Genomic DNA, 17,306 nt, shown 5'->3' with positions numbered 1-17,306 from the left:
AACGACAAATTCTTAGTTAATCCCTAAGAACGGAAGAGGAAAAAGATTCATCATGATATCTACTTCTTAAACATATCAAAATTACTAAAAGAAAAAAAGAAGAAGAAGATGTGACTCACATGTAGGTTAACAATTTTTCGATACAACTCTTGAATATATGAAGTACCATAGATTGTCTTGCTGCATTATTATTAATCATGAACGAGCCAAGTGAATCGAATTTTCTTGAGATCATATATAAGAAGAGTGTGCTGACCTATTGATAAAAAAGACAACATCTGCGACACATTTTACTTTAGCACTCTCTGGAAGGAGACATTTAAACTTATCGCAATTCAACATTGTTGCCAACCCTCCTGCTGATATTCCCGTTAGAATTGCCTAAATATTCAAGATTTAGCCAAGTAGAATTTTTAATTTTTATTTTGAAAAAAAATAGTATGATAGTATTAGGTAGTAATACATATTCTTACATTTTCAGCACTTTTCATTCCTTTGCTCCATAAATCTTCCATAATAGCTTTAAATATTCTTGCTCCTCTAAAGTACAACTTGTTCTCATAACATACATTATTTGGAAAATTTAATCAGAAAAAAATTACGAAATTAATAAATATATACACATGTAGTATATTTCTTACAGGGTGAACTTGTTCAACATCACTAGTGTAAGATGAACCGTCACAATACTTCACCTTCACCCTATTCCAATTATGAAACTCTACCAATTCCAACAATGTTTTGGAGTTAGAAGTGTTGACACCCAATTTTGACCCGCGTCGGTTTAAATTAATTCTCGAGCTTCGTAAGTTTTCCAAACAATTTAAATTAACTAGTTTTATAAATTTTGCGGAAATATAATAATATAATGCATGAACTTTATGTTACTTCGGATACTTTTATCATAACTTTAGATAATATATATATATATATACTTTACATCGTTATGTATATAATTAGTATATTTCATGATTATTCAAAAACCATTTAAAAAAATATTTTAAGTTTAGTAAGTATTCTATTAAGCTAGTTTAGTTTAAAATATGGTTATATTTTTAAAATAACTATTTTACAATTTAAATAAATTACTAAATAAAGAATCTCGTTAATTAATTAATACAATATTTAAGGTTTAGCCAGATTTATCATGTTAACTCTATTTGGCTACTTATTAAATTAACCCAAATCTCCTTCCCATTCCCTTCCCAGCAGCCCACAAATTCCCTAAGCCCAATTCGTAGGCCCAACACCTTTCCCTTTAAGACCAGAATTGGGCCTTTATTTTATTCCCTTTCAGCAGCCCACTTCAACCCTTTTCTTTTTAATTCTCAACCCAAACTCCCAGGCCCAAACTTTTTTCAGCAGCCCACCTCAATTCTCTTAAACAACCATCCAACTAATAATAAATCCAGCCCATTTTTTTCCCTATCCGGCCCACGAATTTGACCCGACCCAACTCCACCTCCTTCTTCCCTTTTCCAGCCGCGATTGCCAGAAAAAAGCAGAACCCAGACGCGCAGAAAATTTCCAGAATTTCTCCTTCCCTTCTCCTTCCTCACGCGACCCCGCGTCTCTTTCACGCGTAAGATTCCCCACCGTTCTTCCTCTTCTCCTTCACCACGCGACACCCCCAGCAGAAAAAACAGAACCGAACCCGATAGCACAACTGTCTCTTGTCGTTCTCTCGCAGCATCTCCCTCGCTTGTACGACTCTGCAGCACAAGACGACGCGAGATTCATCGTTGGTGTCGTGGGATTGAGCCACGTCGTTTGCCAAGGACGAGGGATCGATCTCCACCCTCCACCTCGCCTTTTCCGTTCGAGTCGTCCGTATTTGGATAAGGTTTGGAATTTGAATTCCAAATGGGCCGAATATTTTGGAAATCCCTCGTCTTACCCCCCTAATCAAAACCCTAATTTTCTCTTCTATATAAACCCCATCTTCTTCAGAAAAGGGGTTGGAAATTTTAGGTTGGGAAATTTTGGGGTTAAAAATTTTTCAAGCTTCTCTTTTCGACTGTTCTTCTTCTGTCCAGTTTGAGAGGAGATTGTCAACCTATTTTAGAAAGTTTCGTCAAGAACAAAATAGGTATAGAGATAAACCTAAGGGATCGAAAAGAAGTTGAGAAATACTTTCAGTTCCGTCGTTCGGCTGTGGTATTCCGTTTAGACGTCTTAGCCGTGGTTCGAGTGTGCTTTCGGTGATGAAGTTCATTCCTCGTCTAGCTCGACAATCCTCGTTCGCTGCTTTTGATAAGGTAACCCCTCCGGCTTCGTATGACTTCCTCGTTTTCTTTCGTTTCGAAATGGTTTTTTCTGTTGCATTGGTGATCTATTGCACCTATGTAGGCACCTGCATGTTTTTTTTTAAAATTTTATTTTCACTTTGATTCTTGATATTCAAGTATTAATCTCCGTGTTTCTTCCCCTCATTTAAAAAAGTCATATTTATTTTTCAAAGACAGTACATGTTTTTTTGTTTGCTTTGGTTCTATCTTTTCGCTCGTTTATTTCGATTTGGATATAATTTACTCTTGATTTACATATCAGTAGTTTGTTTGTTTGCATGAACTTAGTTGATATGAGCCTTGTTTTGCTTAAATCTTTTCGTTTGAGTCAGATTTGATTTTCTCTGGAAATTTTGCCCTCTAGTTAAGCTTTAATAGTCTTCTAGTTAAATTCCTTGGGTAAAGGGTATATGACATTGAGTATTATTTGCTTGCTTTTATATGTTTGATTATATGGTCTAGTTAGCTTAGGAATATCATTAAATATTTCTTCTTTTTTCTTTCAATAAGAAGTATTAGCACTCCTTTTGCTTCGATTATGTCTCATGTTTAAATGTGTAAAATTTTAGATGCGATAGAATAATTAGTCATTCTTTGTATTGTTGATATTATGGGCAGATTCTAATTCTTTTTTTTATTTTCTCTTCCTCCTCTATTTTGATGCATGTGACATCGATTCGAGTCCATTTTGGACTCCATTCTCGCATTTCTCCGAGTTAAAAGATCCTTGAGTCAGCCTATTTCAAGTCTAGGAGGTCTTAAGACCAATTTGCAGGTCGAAATATGGCAATAGGTGCTGCTGGAAGTTACAGTTTGCAGGAACTTGGCTGCAATTTTTTGTTTTGAAGCTGTGCACTTGGTGTATATACAGTGTATACACTGATATACAGGTTGAAAATTCACAGGAAGTCCAAACTCAAAATCTAGGCTAATGACAGTAAAAATACACTGCTGAAAAGGAGTTTTCAACTTTCGAAAGTTGAAAAACAGGCTGATATACATCCTGTATACGCAGATATATAGGGACAGTATATCTTAAATAGGTGTAAAAAATATGTTTGGCAAGGTAACGCACAGGGACGCCTATTTTAATTAAAATACGAGATTAAGCAATGAATACGAACATAGGGTGCAACCCGTATACATTAGTATACATTGTTGGACAACAATATACACTTGTTAAATAAGTATAAAAAAAGGATACAGGTACGAATACGCAGAGCAATGTGGAAATACAGGGGAAATAACAGAAATGTGTATTCAATCAAATGCAGGGTCAAAAGGTCCAAAATGGATCGAATATATACTGTATACAGCAGTATACATTTAGTGTATACTATTTCTGATTTCTTACAGGAAATGGGCTAGGGCCCTTTTCAGCAAAGATTTTGACAGGCCCAAAGGCCAATTTGTTTTTGCAGGATTTGGATTGTTGAAAAGGGCCCAACTTTAAATAGTTTAACATAGGACAGGTGGGCCAAAACCCAAGTTCAAATTTTTTCTCTCTTTGTTTGATTGAATTAACTAGTGTTGTGGTAGAATTTTAATAATCTCCTAACGGGTAGCCAATTTTCACTATTTTAAAATTTACCACTTTATTTGCTTATTTTTGTTTTATTTTTATCACCATTTAGTTTTCCCTAAGTTAATTTCCTTTAAATGTTTTCCTTTAGAAATAATAAGGAACAAAAAAAAATGGAATAAGTATATCAAAGCGATTTCTTGCTAAGTTAAAAAATTAAAAAATGTATATTAAGGTCATTTTAGTCAAATCGTCGGTCAATCGCAAGTTAGCGGGCATCCCGAAGGCCTAACACCTTCTCGGGATGTACATTGAACTGCGAACATTTTCAATCGATTTTTAATCTGTTTTTTAATTCTTTTGAAATCTTATTCTTGATTTATTCAAAATCAAGTGGCGTCTCCGTAATTTGAAAAGTCAATTTTTCTTAGATAATAAGATTAATTGATTTTTTGAAACCTAGTCAATTTTTCCCATTTTTAAATCAAATAGTAGTATTTTTTAAAGTAAAACAGAAATGGCGACTCCGCTGGGGAATAATTAAGTTCTAACCACAAGATTTGATTGTTTGACTACTTGTTTTATTTGTTTTATTGGTTGTTTGTGCGGAATTGTTTAATTTTTAATATATTATTATTGCATTCATAGCATGTCATAATTCCGTCAAACAACATTTATTTTATTTCCACTAAAAGGACGATTATGCGGGTTCGCAATCCTTCGTTAATCAAAATTTTCTGCGGGCACCATGACGAGTGTAGTTGACTACTTGATAGTCAACGATCGTTAATTGTCTTAGCCCAAGTAGTCCGCTTGGGTTACCTATTCCACTTTAAATACTATCCACTCTTAGTCAAACTAAGATAGAGCGAAACCCAATCCCAAAAAATAGCACATTGCCTAAGACGATCAAACACCCAAGGAGTGTTGGGCCCATTAGAAAGATCGCCTTGAGTCCAAAGAGCCTACGACTCGATAGGACGATCGTACTTGTATGTTCTGAAGGATGTATTGCGTGTTTAACTGATTGTTGTTCGGGGTTTAAATTTAACTAGTTGTATATTTTTGTAGATGTCGAGTCAGTTCCTTCATTTCAACATGGTCACCCAGGCGCCTGATATTCTTCGCGTATAGTGGGACAACCTCAAAGAGTGTCAAAAGAGAGAAATCTTGATTTACTTGGGTCACCTACCTTCTATAATGAACTTCAAGGTATGACCCACGTTTATCGAGGTCATCACTCAATTTTGGGACGACGAGAAGATGGTCTTTCGATTCGGAGATATCGAAATAACACCCACACTAGAGGAAATCAAGGAATGCCTTGACTCAATTAGGACATGTGGCAAAAGGAAAAAATGTCTGAATCATCACATTCTCCTTCCAGATAGGCCAACTAGTAATGAATTGAAAAACATATTATTCCTTGTGAATGCAAATTGGTTAGAGACCCACGACATTCCACTAATGAGATTTTTCGAAAGATGGAGGCACGACAATTATTTCAAACTATTCCCGAACGAATTCTACGATTACAGTAGCTAGAGGCAAACTCAGGCTATTGCTTTCTCCGCATGCCTTTTAGAAACTATGGTGTTCCTTAAAGATGAAGGAAAAGAAATCGATACACGGGTAGTGATGGTGGTGAATGCCATGTTCAGAGGAATAGGTAGAAAATCAGAAGAAAAGAAGTATTGTTGTTTGGCCCTAGTCATTTTGGCCGACATTTATCAATCCTTAAGTCTGTGTAAAAATTGGTTCCTATTTTTCCAAGGTTGCAACATTCTACTCCAATGGTGGTTGACTGAGCATTTATGTAAAAGGGACGACCCCCAGCCACAGGAGTTGGCCAAACCAAGTCAGAGAAGGCCATAAGAGGAGCCGAATCATCAGCCTTTTAACTCCCCTGCGTGGGATTGTTTTTATATATGTATTTGCATTACATCCCTTTCCTAAAATGTATCCCGTTTGATTTTTATTATGTAATGAACGTTATGATATTTAGTGAAATTTATTTCGGGGATACAATCATTTCTTTAAATGGCGCAATACATCCTTCAAATCGCTAGGCTTACCCTTGGCACAACAGGGTCACATGCATGTTTAAGACACTAGGCTTACCCTTGGCACAACAGGGTCACATGCATGTTTAAGACACTATATATATGTGTGTTTAACTTCTTATGTGTTATGTTGCTATGAATGAGGATATCGTAAACCCACTACTACCCAGAAATTTTCAAAGAATACACGGAAGCCACTATTACAAATGTCCGATCGAAATTCCAAGTCTCAAATTTCTCACTCAAAAGGCTATCTCTTATACCACAAATCCTAAATACTGCTCTATCGTCTCAGGAAAGGCAAATCATCGCTATGGACAAGGGCAAGAACATCCAGACGAAGCTCATTGAAGAGAATTTGCAAAGAAAGATCGAACGAGTCACTCGAGAAATTCAAAAGGTTAAGGAGGAAGGATTTAGAGTTGACATGACCATAACAATTTACAAAGCTGCAGTCGTGACATTGGATGAGGATCTGGCATCGGAGATAAAGAGAAAGAAGAGGTTGAGATGGAAACTGAAAGCTTGAGAAAAAGGTTGCACACACTTCATTTGAAGGTGCACGAAGGAAAGGCGAGAGAGGCAAAGATAGATGCGGAGACCGCCGCTCTATTAGCCAAAAGCGCTTTGCTGGACAAGGAATTGACAACCTGAAGAGCAGAAAATACCTCGCCTGTGAACAGGGAGCAGACAACAACGCCCCCACAATGAATTGACTGAGGAGGATGACGAGGAGGAAATCGTCTACATGCCTCCATTTCCGATCGTCTAGGGAGTAACGCAATAACATGAGGAGAAATGACTAAATGCTATCGTCATCCTTTAAGAATTCCGATGTTGTCTTTTAATTTCCTGGTAATCGCAATGAATGAAAATATTTCATCTTAAACTCGAAGTACGTTGGGCCTGAATTCTTCTTCTGAGATACGTAGGCAGCCTTTCCCGGCCCGGCCCCTATCTCTAGAATTTTTTATTCTCCTCCATGTTACGAAGATATGAAGATAAGATCAAAGGGCATCAAAAGCAGCTGCAAGAAGACCATAGCTCAACGTGATTCAGCCTTCCCAAGATAGCATCAAACAAATAAATTCCTATTTGCTTAAAATAGTATTTCCGTCCTCATTCGTGGGTTAAAGATATCCTCAAACAAAGCGACTTGTGTGTTTATCTGCTTTTGGTGTGATATTATGTATTTTGTACTCCAAATATGCGCTAACAAATTTGTCTTTGAGTTGTTTCACTTCTCAGGTACTTTTAACTGCTCTATGTCGATCAACTGGCAGATCATCCTTACTTCACCAGATCAAAAGGTCCTACAGATTCCTTCCCCGGACCAAACTCAGACAGAGGAAATATAACTATTGGAGACAATAACGATGAAGTTAGTCTCACAGATGTTGTGGTGGCTCAGTCCACCGTGGCGGAACAAAATGAACTAATCGCGCAACTGATGCAGCAGATAGCTGATATGAGAGTCGAAATGCAGTGGAGGCAGGACACGCCTCCACCTGGATTTGGCCTTAATTTTGTTGACGCAAGACCTCCGATGTACTTCCCCTCGTCAAACATGGATCCAACTCAGAACCAGCCGTCAACACCTGTGCATAACCCGTCTGGGATAGATTTAACAACCCAAAACCCCCAGTATGCTTCCATATCTTATCAAACTCCCTCACCGCTTCCAAATAACCCTCCTCAAATGCCACCACACCCCCAGAATAATCAAACAGCCCCATCGCCCCAAAATCAAAATCAAAATCAAAATTCAACAGCCTCCAACCCCCAAACACCGCATCCCCACTTAAACCAATACACCAATCCTCAAACCTACCCACAAAACTACCAAACCGCACAAAACGTTCCGAGTCCTTCTATAGCTCCACCCCTCCCAAAAAGAACCACCTTCCAAGTTTCCATTCCTGCCGAGCATGAGGTGCACGGTTCCGAATTGGATCACTACGAGGAGCAGGAGAGAGAGAGTGGAAGGCAAGGGAAGAAGCAAAGATCGACATAAAGAAGGAGATTAAAAGGGCAATGAAAGAGTTGTAATGCATTCCAGACGTTGCAGGATTGAGTTGTGCAGAATTGTGTATCCACCCAGACTTGAACCTTCCCGAAGGGTTCAAAATCCCGAAGTTTGATACCTTCGAAGGGGTAGGCAACCCCATGGCGCATTTGAGAGCGTACTGTGACCAACTTGTGGGAGTTGGCAAAGATGAGGCTTTATTGATGAGGCTTTTCAGCTGGAGTCTGTGCGGGGAGGCCCTGGAATGGTTTACGTCACACGAAACCAGGCAGTGGCCCAGTTGGAGCGCGCTAGCTAAAGACTTCATTGATCGATTCGCGTACAATGTTGAGATAGTCCCTAATCGATATTCTTTAGAGAAAATGAAGCAGAAATCGACGAAAAGCTATCAGAAATTTGCCTGCAGATGGAGAAAAGAAGCAACGAGGGTGAGGCCTCCAATGACTGAAAAAGAGATTGTAAAAGTGTTTATACAGGTGCAAGAGCCCGAATACTATGACAGAATCATTTTGTTAATCAGAGCCAAATTCGCCGAGATAGTCAAAGTTGGTGAGACTATCGAAGATGGTCTGAGGTCGGGAAAGATAGCCCGAGTATCCGCGTCGCTTGAGTCTTCCGGATTGATGAGGAAGAGGAGAGAGGAAGTTGCCGCTGTTTCGTATGGGGGAAGGAAAACTCCCAAAAACTCATCGCATCCTCAAGATCGCTCCAAGCCTCCACCAAAATCTCACCAAGCCTATCGCCCACAATCCAATCATTCCAACAACTACAATGCTGCCCCCACCTATCCAGATGCTCAAATTTTGTCTTACCAAAATCCACCCCCAAAATCTCCAAAAATTTTCCTCTATGTACCTAAATTACCCCCAATCTTATCAAATTCCACCCCCTTATCAAGATATCTCTCCCAACTGTGTCAATGTACAGTCGAGCTATCGAGCACGTTCCCCCACGTATCAAGTCCAAGCTCCAGCATATCAAAGCCCCCTCCCGAATTACCAAGTTCCAGTGCCAAATTCCAGACAAACCCCTACTCTAAAAATGTTGTTACTAACTAACTTACAGTGACTCATAGTTTGTTAATTTATCTAACTAACTTCTAATTACAAATCAACATCTGTACATTTAACTACTAATCAACACCTGTACATTTAACTAGTTGCTCAACAAAAGATAAGAACAACTTTTCAAATAAGTTGTCAAATCTCTATATGTTAGAATCATCACAAAGAGCAGCCTTTTCACAAAACTTAATCGAATTCCATAAAACATACATTATGATGAAACTTACGTTTTTGGAATTTTGCAGTCCCTTGGACCACAATACATTTTTACTGATCAGAAATAAATTATTAGGATTAAAAGAAATTATATGATATATATATATGTTATTTATCTACTTAATTACTGAATCAACTTCTTCAACGTCACTGTTAAACGACGATCCATTGCAATAATTTACCCATACTCGATTCCAATTATAGAAGTCTGCCATAACAAATTGTATTAGCGGGTAATTGAAAGAATGGGAAACATTTATTTGGCAAATAATTTCTCGAGACAAATAAAATTGTTATAAAAACCAAATTTACTAGTATTTGTTTAAAAATCTCCATATTAATTTTCAACAACATTCTCGTGAAATCAATAGTATAATTTTTTATCAATTAAATAAAGATGTAAACTTACTTACTAACATCTAACCTATTATAACTACTCTATATTAGATTTTATGATTTAAGTAGCAATAAATGAACTCCAGCAAAAATTAGTTCATCTGGATTATTTTGGAGATTGTTATTAAATATTCCACCAAACTTAGTTTGATCCTGCACTAAGTTGGACGAACATGTTGGTTGAAATGTACGATAGTGGCAATCTTTTAGGTTCTCGCACCACCCTCCGCCCTAAAAAAACAAATTTAGCGAAATAAAATTAAATATACAATGAAAACAAAACACTAATTAATTAAACAAACTTACTTGAAGGTAAATTATCCAACTAGAAGCTCTAGCATCAAATCCACAATCAAAGTAATATGTCGGCGGACTTCCGTCGAGACAAACTATTTAACAAAAACAAACCATCAAATCTAATTCTACTGAAAAAATAAAATGAATATAATTATATATATTTATGCCAACGCCTTGTGTTGTAGTGTTATGTACTTTTGTGATATTGATTTTTTGCGCCTCTGCAATGGATATAGTTAGAAAAATCAGAAAAATTATATTTGTTGCCATACTGCAATAGTTCCTAGCCTAAAGAGAAGACTTGTATATTTATATTCATAATTTAACTATTGATTTATTTTTTAATCTTGAAACAAGAAATAAGTAGCAATAGCACCACCTTGTATATGTATAAATATGCTACTAAAAATGTTCTTTTACCTATATGGTAGCTAGCATATAAACATTTTCTTTTTTATATGCAAAATTGATGTGTGTGACTAAGTATTGTGATATTAGACCTAGTATATGGTAGCAAAAATGCTCTTTATCTATATGGTAGCTAGCATATAGATTTTTTCTTTTTCATATGCAAAATTGGTGTGTGTAACGACTAATTAATGTGATATTAAACCTAATATATGATAGCAAAAATGTTCTTTACCTATATGGTAGCTAGCATATAGACATTTTTTTATGTGCAAAATTGATGCATTTCATGAACTTTGTGCGTCAAACGTGCATTTCGTGCATTACACGTGCATTATATGTGCATTTTGTGCGCACATTTCGTACGTCATCTTTTTTACTTCAGATTGATAACGTGTTTTTAATTAACAAACAAAAATTAATATTAATGCAATTGTGTTGTGAATACAATTTTGCAACCTTGGCTCTCCTTCTTATATGTTCCTTTTATCAGATTTTGTTTTCACCAAATCCAAACTTGATTCTGTATTCACTTGTGTATTAGTAACCCTACAAGAAATATTCGAAATTATTAAATATGAATGTACGAAAAATTAAACAATATATGATGTATGAATGTTAATGCAGATTATTAGAATCTACTGAATATCAAATATGTAAACAAACTCACAAAAAAATCAAAAAGTGGATAGAAAATCATAAATACATAAAATTCAAAGTATAAAAATATTTGATGAATATGAAAACAAAGTAAGAAGAAATCTCACAAAATATTCGGTGACTTCAAAATTACCTTTATCAACCTAGAGATTTTTGAATTAATTGATAGATTTCTTGAACAAATTGAAGAGTTAATTTTGCTTAAACAATGAATGAGTGAAAAATTGGAAATATGTGAAGAGAGAAAGAAAATATTGACTTGGTTTAAAACCTAGAAAGAATGGCTATGGATGATAAAGGTATTTTTTTTACTAATTAGTGGTGTAGAAAATTAATCCAATGTGGGACTGTTTTGAAAAATAAAAGAAAAAAATAGTTATATTAGGATAGAAATCATTTTCTAAAATATTGACATTTTTAATAATTATTTTAAAGTGTAAATATTTTTACTAATTATGTTAGAAATTCTGACTAGTTTGCTAATTTTCCCGTAATTTAAACTTTGAATATTTAGATTAATTTAATTAAATTTCTCAAAGATAACGATTTTATGTTATTTACTCGTAAATTATTTTGTTTGAATAATCTTCTTACTTGGTCGTTTTTGGCATTTTTTACTTTTTGCAAAATTCTTCCAAGTGTTTAAGCTAAGTTATTTTTTAAATGACTTTACATATATTTTCTTTTAAGTTTTTCTCAAAATTAGTCAATAAAGTTTTTATACTGTGGGTAACATTACGTTAGCGGTCATTTTGAGTGCTAATATCTTTTCAAAGTGGACATGGAAATGATCTCTCTCTTTTTCTCTAAATTTTTAAGACTTAAATATGTTAAAATAAATTTAATTAAGTTTTCTTAAATTCTTAAAAGAAATCAGGGGTGATTCCTTTAGAAGTTGATTTTTTTCCTAAAAGTTGAAATCAATTTATAACTTTTTCTTTTTTAGACATAAAACAAATATCACATAAAAGGAGTAGCAAATACTTAATAAACGACTTTTACAGTCAATGTTTATCATTTTTTGTAAATATGTTTTTAAATAACTTTACAAGTTTTGAAGACTTGGCTATAGAAGTGAAAATGCATGTTTGAGCAAAATTTTACAGATTTTCGCAATGGGTATTACTTCTTTCCCTAAGGGGGTATAAACAATATAGTGACTTATATCATGGTCGTACAATAATACTAATGAGGTGTTCATTCATAGTTTTTAGTTAATGATATTTACAAAAGTGGATTATTGATATGAAATATTGTTGATACCTAACTATAAATTGAAATAATATGTCAATGAAAAAAAAACATATACATCGAAAAATTATTGATCGCAAAATTTCTTAAGAACTTGCTTAAAAATTTCGCCGTATTGAATTTTAGCAGTATTTGGTACAACTCATATTCTCGATGATCTATCATCTATGCATCAACAAATTATTGCTTATAATATGTGTTTTAAAATAAATGGTAAAATCAAATATGAACACTCAAGTTTCAAAAGAAGGAATAAATTTTGTAAAGCTAATGTATATTTGCTTTTATTTTTAATTTTTTATACGATATCTGGTATTTATTTCAATTCGATTAAATTCAAATTCGCACAGGAAAGTTTCATATTGAAGGGTAAAACGTTTTCTAACAAAGATGACTTCGTACATAAGAGAAATCTGTGTATTCGTGGGAACACTCCTTTTACCTCTTTTTGTAAATGAAATCGGGTACAGATTTTTTTTTCTTTGGATTTTTTTATGTAGAAGAATATGCTATTATTTGATCAGAACAAGTAATATAATAAAAATGAAATTAGTTGTAAATTGCACTTTTGGATTTGAAAATATAGTTAAGTAGTTCATATTCTTTTTTATTTTCTATCAAAATCTTTTAAATTTATCGTAGAGGCCTTTAATATATTAAATTATTAATTAATGATGAGTAAATTTATTGCATGAATCGTGTGATTGCCAATTTTCATATATGCATTTAATAAAGGGAACACTTAAAAGAAAACCTTAAATTGAGGAGCTTTAAATTTAATATGAACCTCCTAAATTGCAGAGGTCTATATAAACCCTTCCGATTTTTGTGCAATGCTTCAAAATTAAAATTATATAATTTAAGTCGTTCACTTGATCATTTTCTCAAATTTATATCGGAATTGAGTTTTACTCAACTTTCGTTAATTGAGTTTTACTCAACTTTCGTTTAATAACTAGCTTTATTCTTCAAATTCCGTCATACTATCCGGCCATTTATAGCTCTGATTACTTTCGAATCAATCAAAATTACCCAATTTTCCAAATAATTATCATATTCATCCAAATCCCTCCTTAAACCCAATCAAAATGTACTAAACTAACTATATCCATACAAATTAAACCCCCATTAACAAACACATTGATTAACGATTAAAAGATGAAAATTGAGGTTGTTCATGAAATTCACATGAGGGGTTTGTAAGTATTTCCATCTTGTTGAAAGAATATTGTTATGGAATATGCCTTAGTTATTTTATTTTCTTTTTTATATAATAAATGGCTTACACAATATTTGTTATTTATCCTAGGTAGACAATCAACGTTCATCCCTTTTTCAATCGAAAGAATAAATTATTATTGATAAAACAAAAAAAAATTTAAAAAAAGAAAAGAAAAACAATTTGTATCAACGAGGTTTCAAGCATCTTAAATAAGTTGATTGAAAATAGCATTGTGTTATTCGATTATGTAATATAATAAATACGAAGATAGATTTTTAGGTCAGTTAACTTTGAATTAATTACTCCAAACTAGTCCTATCACATTTAATATTTCGTTATTAATTTTTTTTGTAAAATTTACATTTTGTTTTTGTTTGTAGGACAAAAACATTTTTTTTGGCTTTGCTAGCACTACTTTGTATAACTCATGTTCTTGGCACCGATGATAATTATTCGTACATTAATATCACAGTACTTCATAGTGCAACTGCCCAAGGCGCAGGTGATTTAAGAGTGTCAAAAAAAACTAAATATACTCTTAATTCCTCAAAGAAAATCAAATTTATATTTGTTTCAATTTGTCAATAGTATGTCTCGATGGAAGTCCGCCAGCATATCATCTGGATAGGGGACATGGTACCGGACTTCACAGCTGGGTAATCTACTTAGATGTAAGTTACTTGATTCTTTGCAATTGATTCACATATTTGACATAATTATTGAGTCGATCACCAAATTAACTTGGAGAAATAATTCATATTTATAGGGAGGCGGTTGGTGTAACAATATCTCAGATTGTCTTAATCGTTCAACTAAGTTCTTAGGTTCTTCCACCAAGATGAAACGACAAAGTTTTTTTGGTGGGATACTTCATAATACCTCCAAAGAAAATCCAGGTGATGAAGCTCATATATATATATATATATATATTACTTTAATCTTTTGTGTGTATATGCAAAATTAATTATAAACTTCTTCCAACTGCAAACAATATTGTAATTTGGTAGAGTTTCACAATTGGAATCGAGTGAGGGTGAAGTATTGTGATGGTGCATCTTTCACTGGTGATGTTGAACAAATCAACCCTGTAAGAAAATACTCATATATATCCTTACAAATTCTATGACGTTTTTCTTGATTAAATTTGTCAAATAATTCACACTAGGAGAATAAGTTATATTTTCGAGGGGCAAGAATATTTAAGGCAATTATGGAGGATTTATGGTGCAAAGGAATGAAAAATGCTGAAAATGTAAGAATACATCTATTGACACTATCTAGCTTCATATTCCTAATTCTATATGTACTAATACCTTATTGAATATCAAAATATTGTTAGGCAATTCTAACCGGAACATCAGCCGGAGGGTTGGCAACAATCTTGAACTGTGACAAGTTCAAAAGCCTTCTTCCAGGGAGTGCCAGAGTAAAATGTGTTGCAAGTGCTGGCTTCTTCATCGACGGGTATGATTTTCCCATATTTACGTCATGTAAAATCTTATTCTACACCTTCTATTTGTTGGGTTTTATTTACCCTAAATTTCTTGCCATAAATAGGTTTTCCTTTTAGGAAAAATGTTTTGGATTGACTAATCTTTTTCTTGTAGGAAAAGGTTTAGGACTCTATAATAGAGGAATGTTCCTTCTAAATTAATCAGCATTCACAATGTAGTCTTAAGTCTTAAGGGCTTTGAGAGTTTTGGTTAGAGGGAAAATTTATGGGTCACAAGCTTGATACGTTATCACTTGTGTGAACCTCCCATGTATTCCGAGTGAATTGGTTGAGGTTGTTTCTGTTTGTATTTTGTACTCTCATATTTATAGTGGATTGCTCATCTCCTTTGTGGACGTAGGTCGATGGACCGAACCACATTAAATCTTTGTGTCTTTTGGTATATTTTTCGTTGTCTTCTTACTCGTGGTCTTTTGAGATTTGATTTGCTAGCTTCCGTGTTTACACTTGCTTATTTCCGATCCTAACACTATTAAGGGCAAGTTCATATTTACATGCAGCAAGACAATAACTGGTACTTCACATATTCAAGAGATGTATGAAGAAATTGTTAGCCTACATGTACGTTTCATATTTCTTGTTTATATATATATATATATATGTGTGTGTGTGTTTTATAGTGATTTTGGTATGCTTAACTATATATAATAGCCTTTTCTTTTCTCTCCTTTTTAGGGATCGGCCAAGAATTTACCATCAGCTTGCACGTCTGCAATGGAACCAAGTTTGGTAATTTCTTTAAGCTTTCGAAATAAAAACAAATATCTTTAATTGTATGATATAGTTATAACTTTTAATTTTACATGGTGCAGTGTTTTTTCCCTCAAAATGTTGTTTCATATATTCAGACTCCACTATTCATAATCAACTCAGTTTATGATTCCTGGCAGGTCAATGCAACAAATGTTAAATTTCTCTCAATTTTAAGAATTTTATTTGTTTCTTCTTTAGCTATTCTGATCATTCAACAATCTTTAACTCCAGATTAATAACACTTTGGTTCCTTCGTACCTTGATCCTCAACATGCTTGGAAGGGTTGCATCAAGAACATAAGTAGTTGCACATCTAGCCAACTTATAATTATTCGAGGTTAACATTTATCTAGAGATCAACTAATCTACATGATGTTACACATGTATAGTGACTCTTCATCTTGTCCTTTAATTTTTTTATTTTTAACTTATAGCCTTCGGAGTTGAATTCTTGAAGATATTTGGCGCACTACCCCCTTGTTTTACAAGGGGTTATTTCCTCACATCTTGCTATTCACATGGTGATATTCTATCAACATCATACTGGTATAATACTACCTCTCCAAGGTTACTTAGTAAGGTAATGTTTGTTTGTTTTATCCATATATAAAGTTTTAATACACACGTTTTTGTTTTGAATCTCTTATAACATTTTATGTGTATAGACAATTGCTGAAGCTGTTGGGGATTGGTACTTTGAGAGAGCAGGATTTCAACATATAGACCCGTATCCTGATGTTAAAAATTGCAAATAATTACAAGTTCCTTGAGATACTAATGAAGTTTTAGTACATATCAATGGATAGATGATATAGTTGTGGAGTGTGAATGTATACTAATTTACAACATCATCTTACTATAGTATAATTGTTCATTTTCAAGTCACTTATGTTTGATTTTGGACTTGTATCAATAGAAGATAACAGTGAGCAGCTTGAAAGATAAGAATCTTTTATCTTAATATTTTAAAGATTTTTTTAGTTATCAAGAGATCAAAAAAGGATAAGACCTTTAAAAGACAAGTTAAAAATAATAATTTGTATCAATAAAGTCATTGAACTTGTTTACTTGAGCTGATTGCTTAATTCAATAATACAAGCAATGATTTTTCTTTGTTAAAATCCTTTAATGCCCATATAATTTTTTCATAGCTAAATGAGTAATAACTTGTTTGACCAAATATTTAGAAGCTAAAAGGTATTTGTTTTTTGTCAAGATTTATTTATTCTAATAAACAATGAGGTGTTTGGGAGAAAGAAAAAAAGGTATTTCTATAGAGTAGCAATAAACTATTTTTGACCAATTTTCTTTTTTTTTATAAAACACATTTAAGAAAAATATATTTAGCAGCACTTTTAAGAATTTAGTCAAATATAATTGTTGCTCATAAGTGTTTTAAATTTTAAAATTAAACTTATTGGTTAAAAACAAACTACTTCTAAAATAAAATCTTGGTATTTCTCCTCAGGCAATAGGACTTTTATGGTTTCTAAAGAAAACAAGCTTTTTTAGGTCATAGAAGACCACTTTATCCAAATTTTGGAATATTAAAATGAATTTTATTGTTGCATTTTTGGGCTTAAATCTTATAATCCAACAAACTGAGGGCATATTAGGAAATATCATA

General features: G+C 33.6%; 2 protein-coding genes across 3 annotated transcripts; both read left to right on the top strand.

Moving 5' to 3' along the window:
• The first annotated feature begins 1,107 nt into the window (after positions 1 to 1,107).
• LOC112941980 (uncharacterized) lies at positions 1,108 to 9,185 on the top strand. Of its 2 annotated transcripts, none has more exons than XR_003247716.2 (2): positions 1,108 to 2,258; positions 4,882 to 5,838. XR_003247716.2 is itself a non-coding variant. In XM_069288211.1 (2 exons), exon 2 carries the CDS (start codon positions 8,040 to 8,042, stop codon positions 8,955 to 8,957), a length of 918 nt encoding a protein of 305 aa, XP_069144312.1. In that variant the 5' UTR covers positions 1,181 to 2,258; positions 6,169 to 8,039; the 3' UTR covers positions 8,958 to 9,185. The 2 variants fall into 2 exon arrangements, 1 of the variants encoding a protein (XP_069144312.1); XM_069288211.1 differs by lacking the exon at positions 4,882 to 5,838 and adding an exon at positions 6,169 to 9,185 and having other exon boundaries at positions 1,181 to 2,258.
• Positions 9,186 to 13,074: 3,889 nt separating this feature from the next.
• Positions 13,075 to 16,640, top strand: LOC101260962 (pectin acetylesterase 8-like). Its single transcript, XM_019215087.3, has 13 exons — positions 13,075 to 13,390; positions 13,794 to 13,915; positions 14,002 to 14,084; positions 14,180 to 14,309; positions 14,421 to 14,500; positions 14,579 to 14,665; positions 14,753 to 14,877; positions 15,427 to 15,487; positions 15,602 to 15,655; positions 15,739 to 15,816; positions 15,911 to 16,016; positions 16,114 to 16,259; positions 16,345 to 16,640. The coding sequence occupies exons 1-13, from the start codon at positions 13,350 to 13,352 to the stop codon at positions 16,432 to 16,434; spliced, it is 1,203 nt and encodes a 400-aa protein (XP_019070632.1). The 5' UTR covers positions 13,075 to 13,349; the 3' UTR covers positions 16,435 to 16,640.
• Positions 16,641 to 17,306: the final 666 nt, after the last annotated feature.

The sequence above is a fragment of the Solanum lycopersicum genome, chromosome 8 (assembly GCF_036512215.1).
Source record: "Solanum lycopersicum chromosome 8, SLM_r2.1".
Taxonomy (NCBI): Eukaryota; Viridiplantae; Streptophyta; class Magnoliopsida; order Solanales; family Solanaceae; genus Solanum; species Solanum lycopersicum.
Note: the sequence above shows the minus strand (reverse complement) of the source record. Positions and strands in the feature narration are given on the sequence as shown.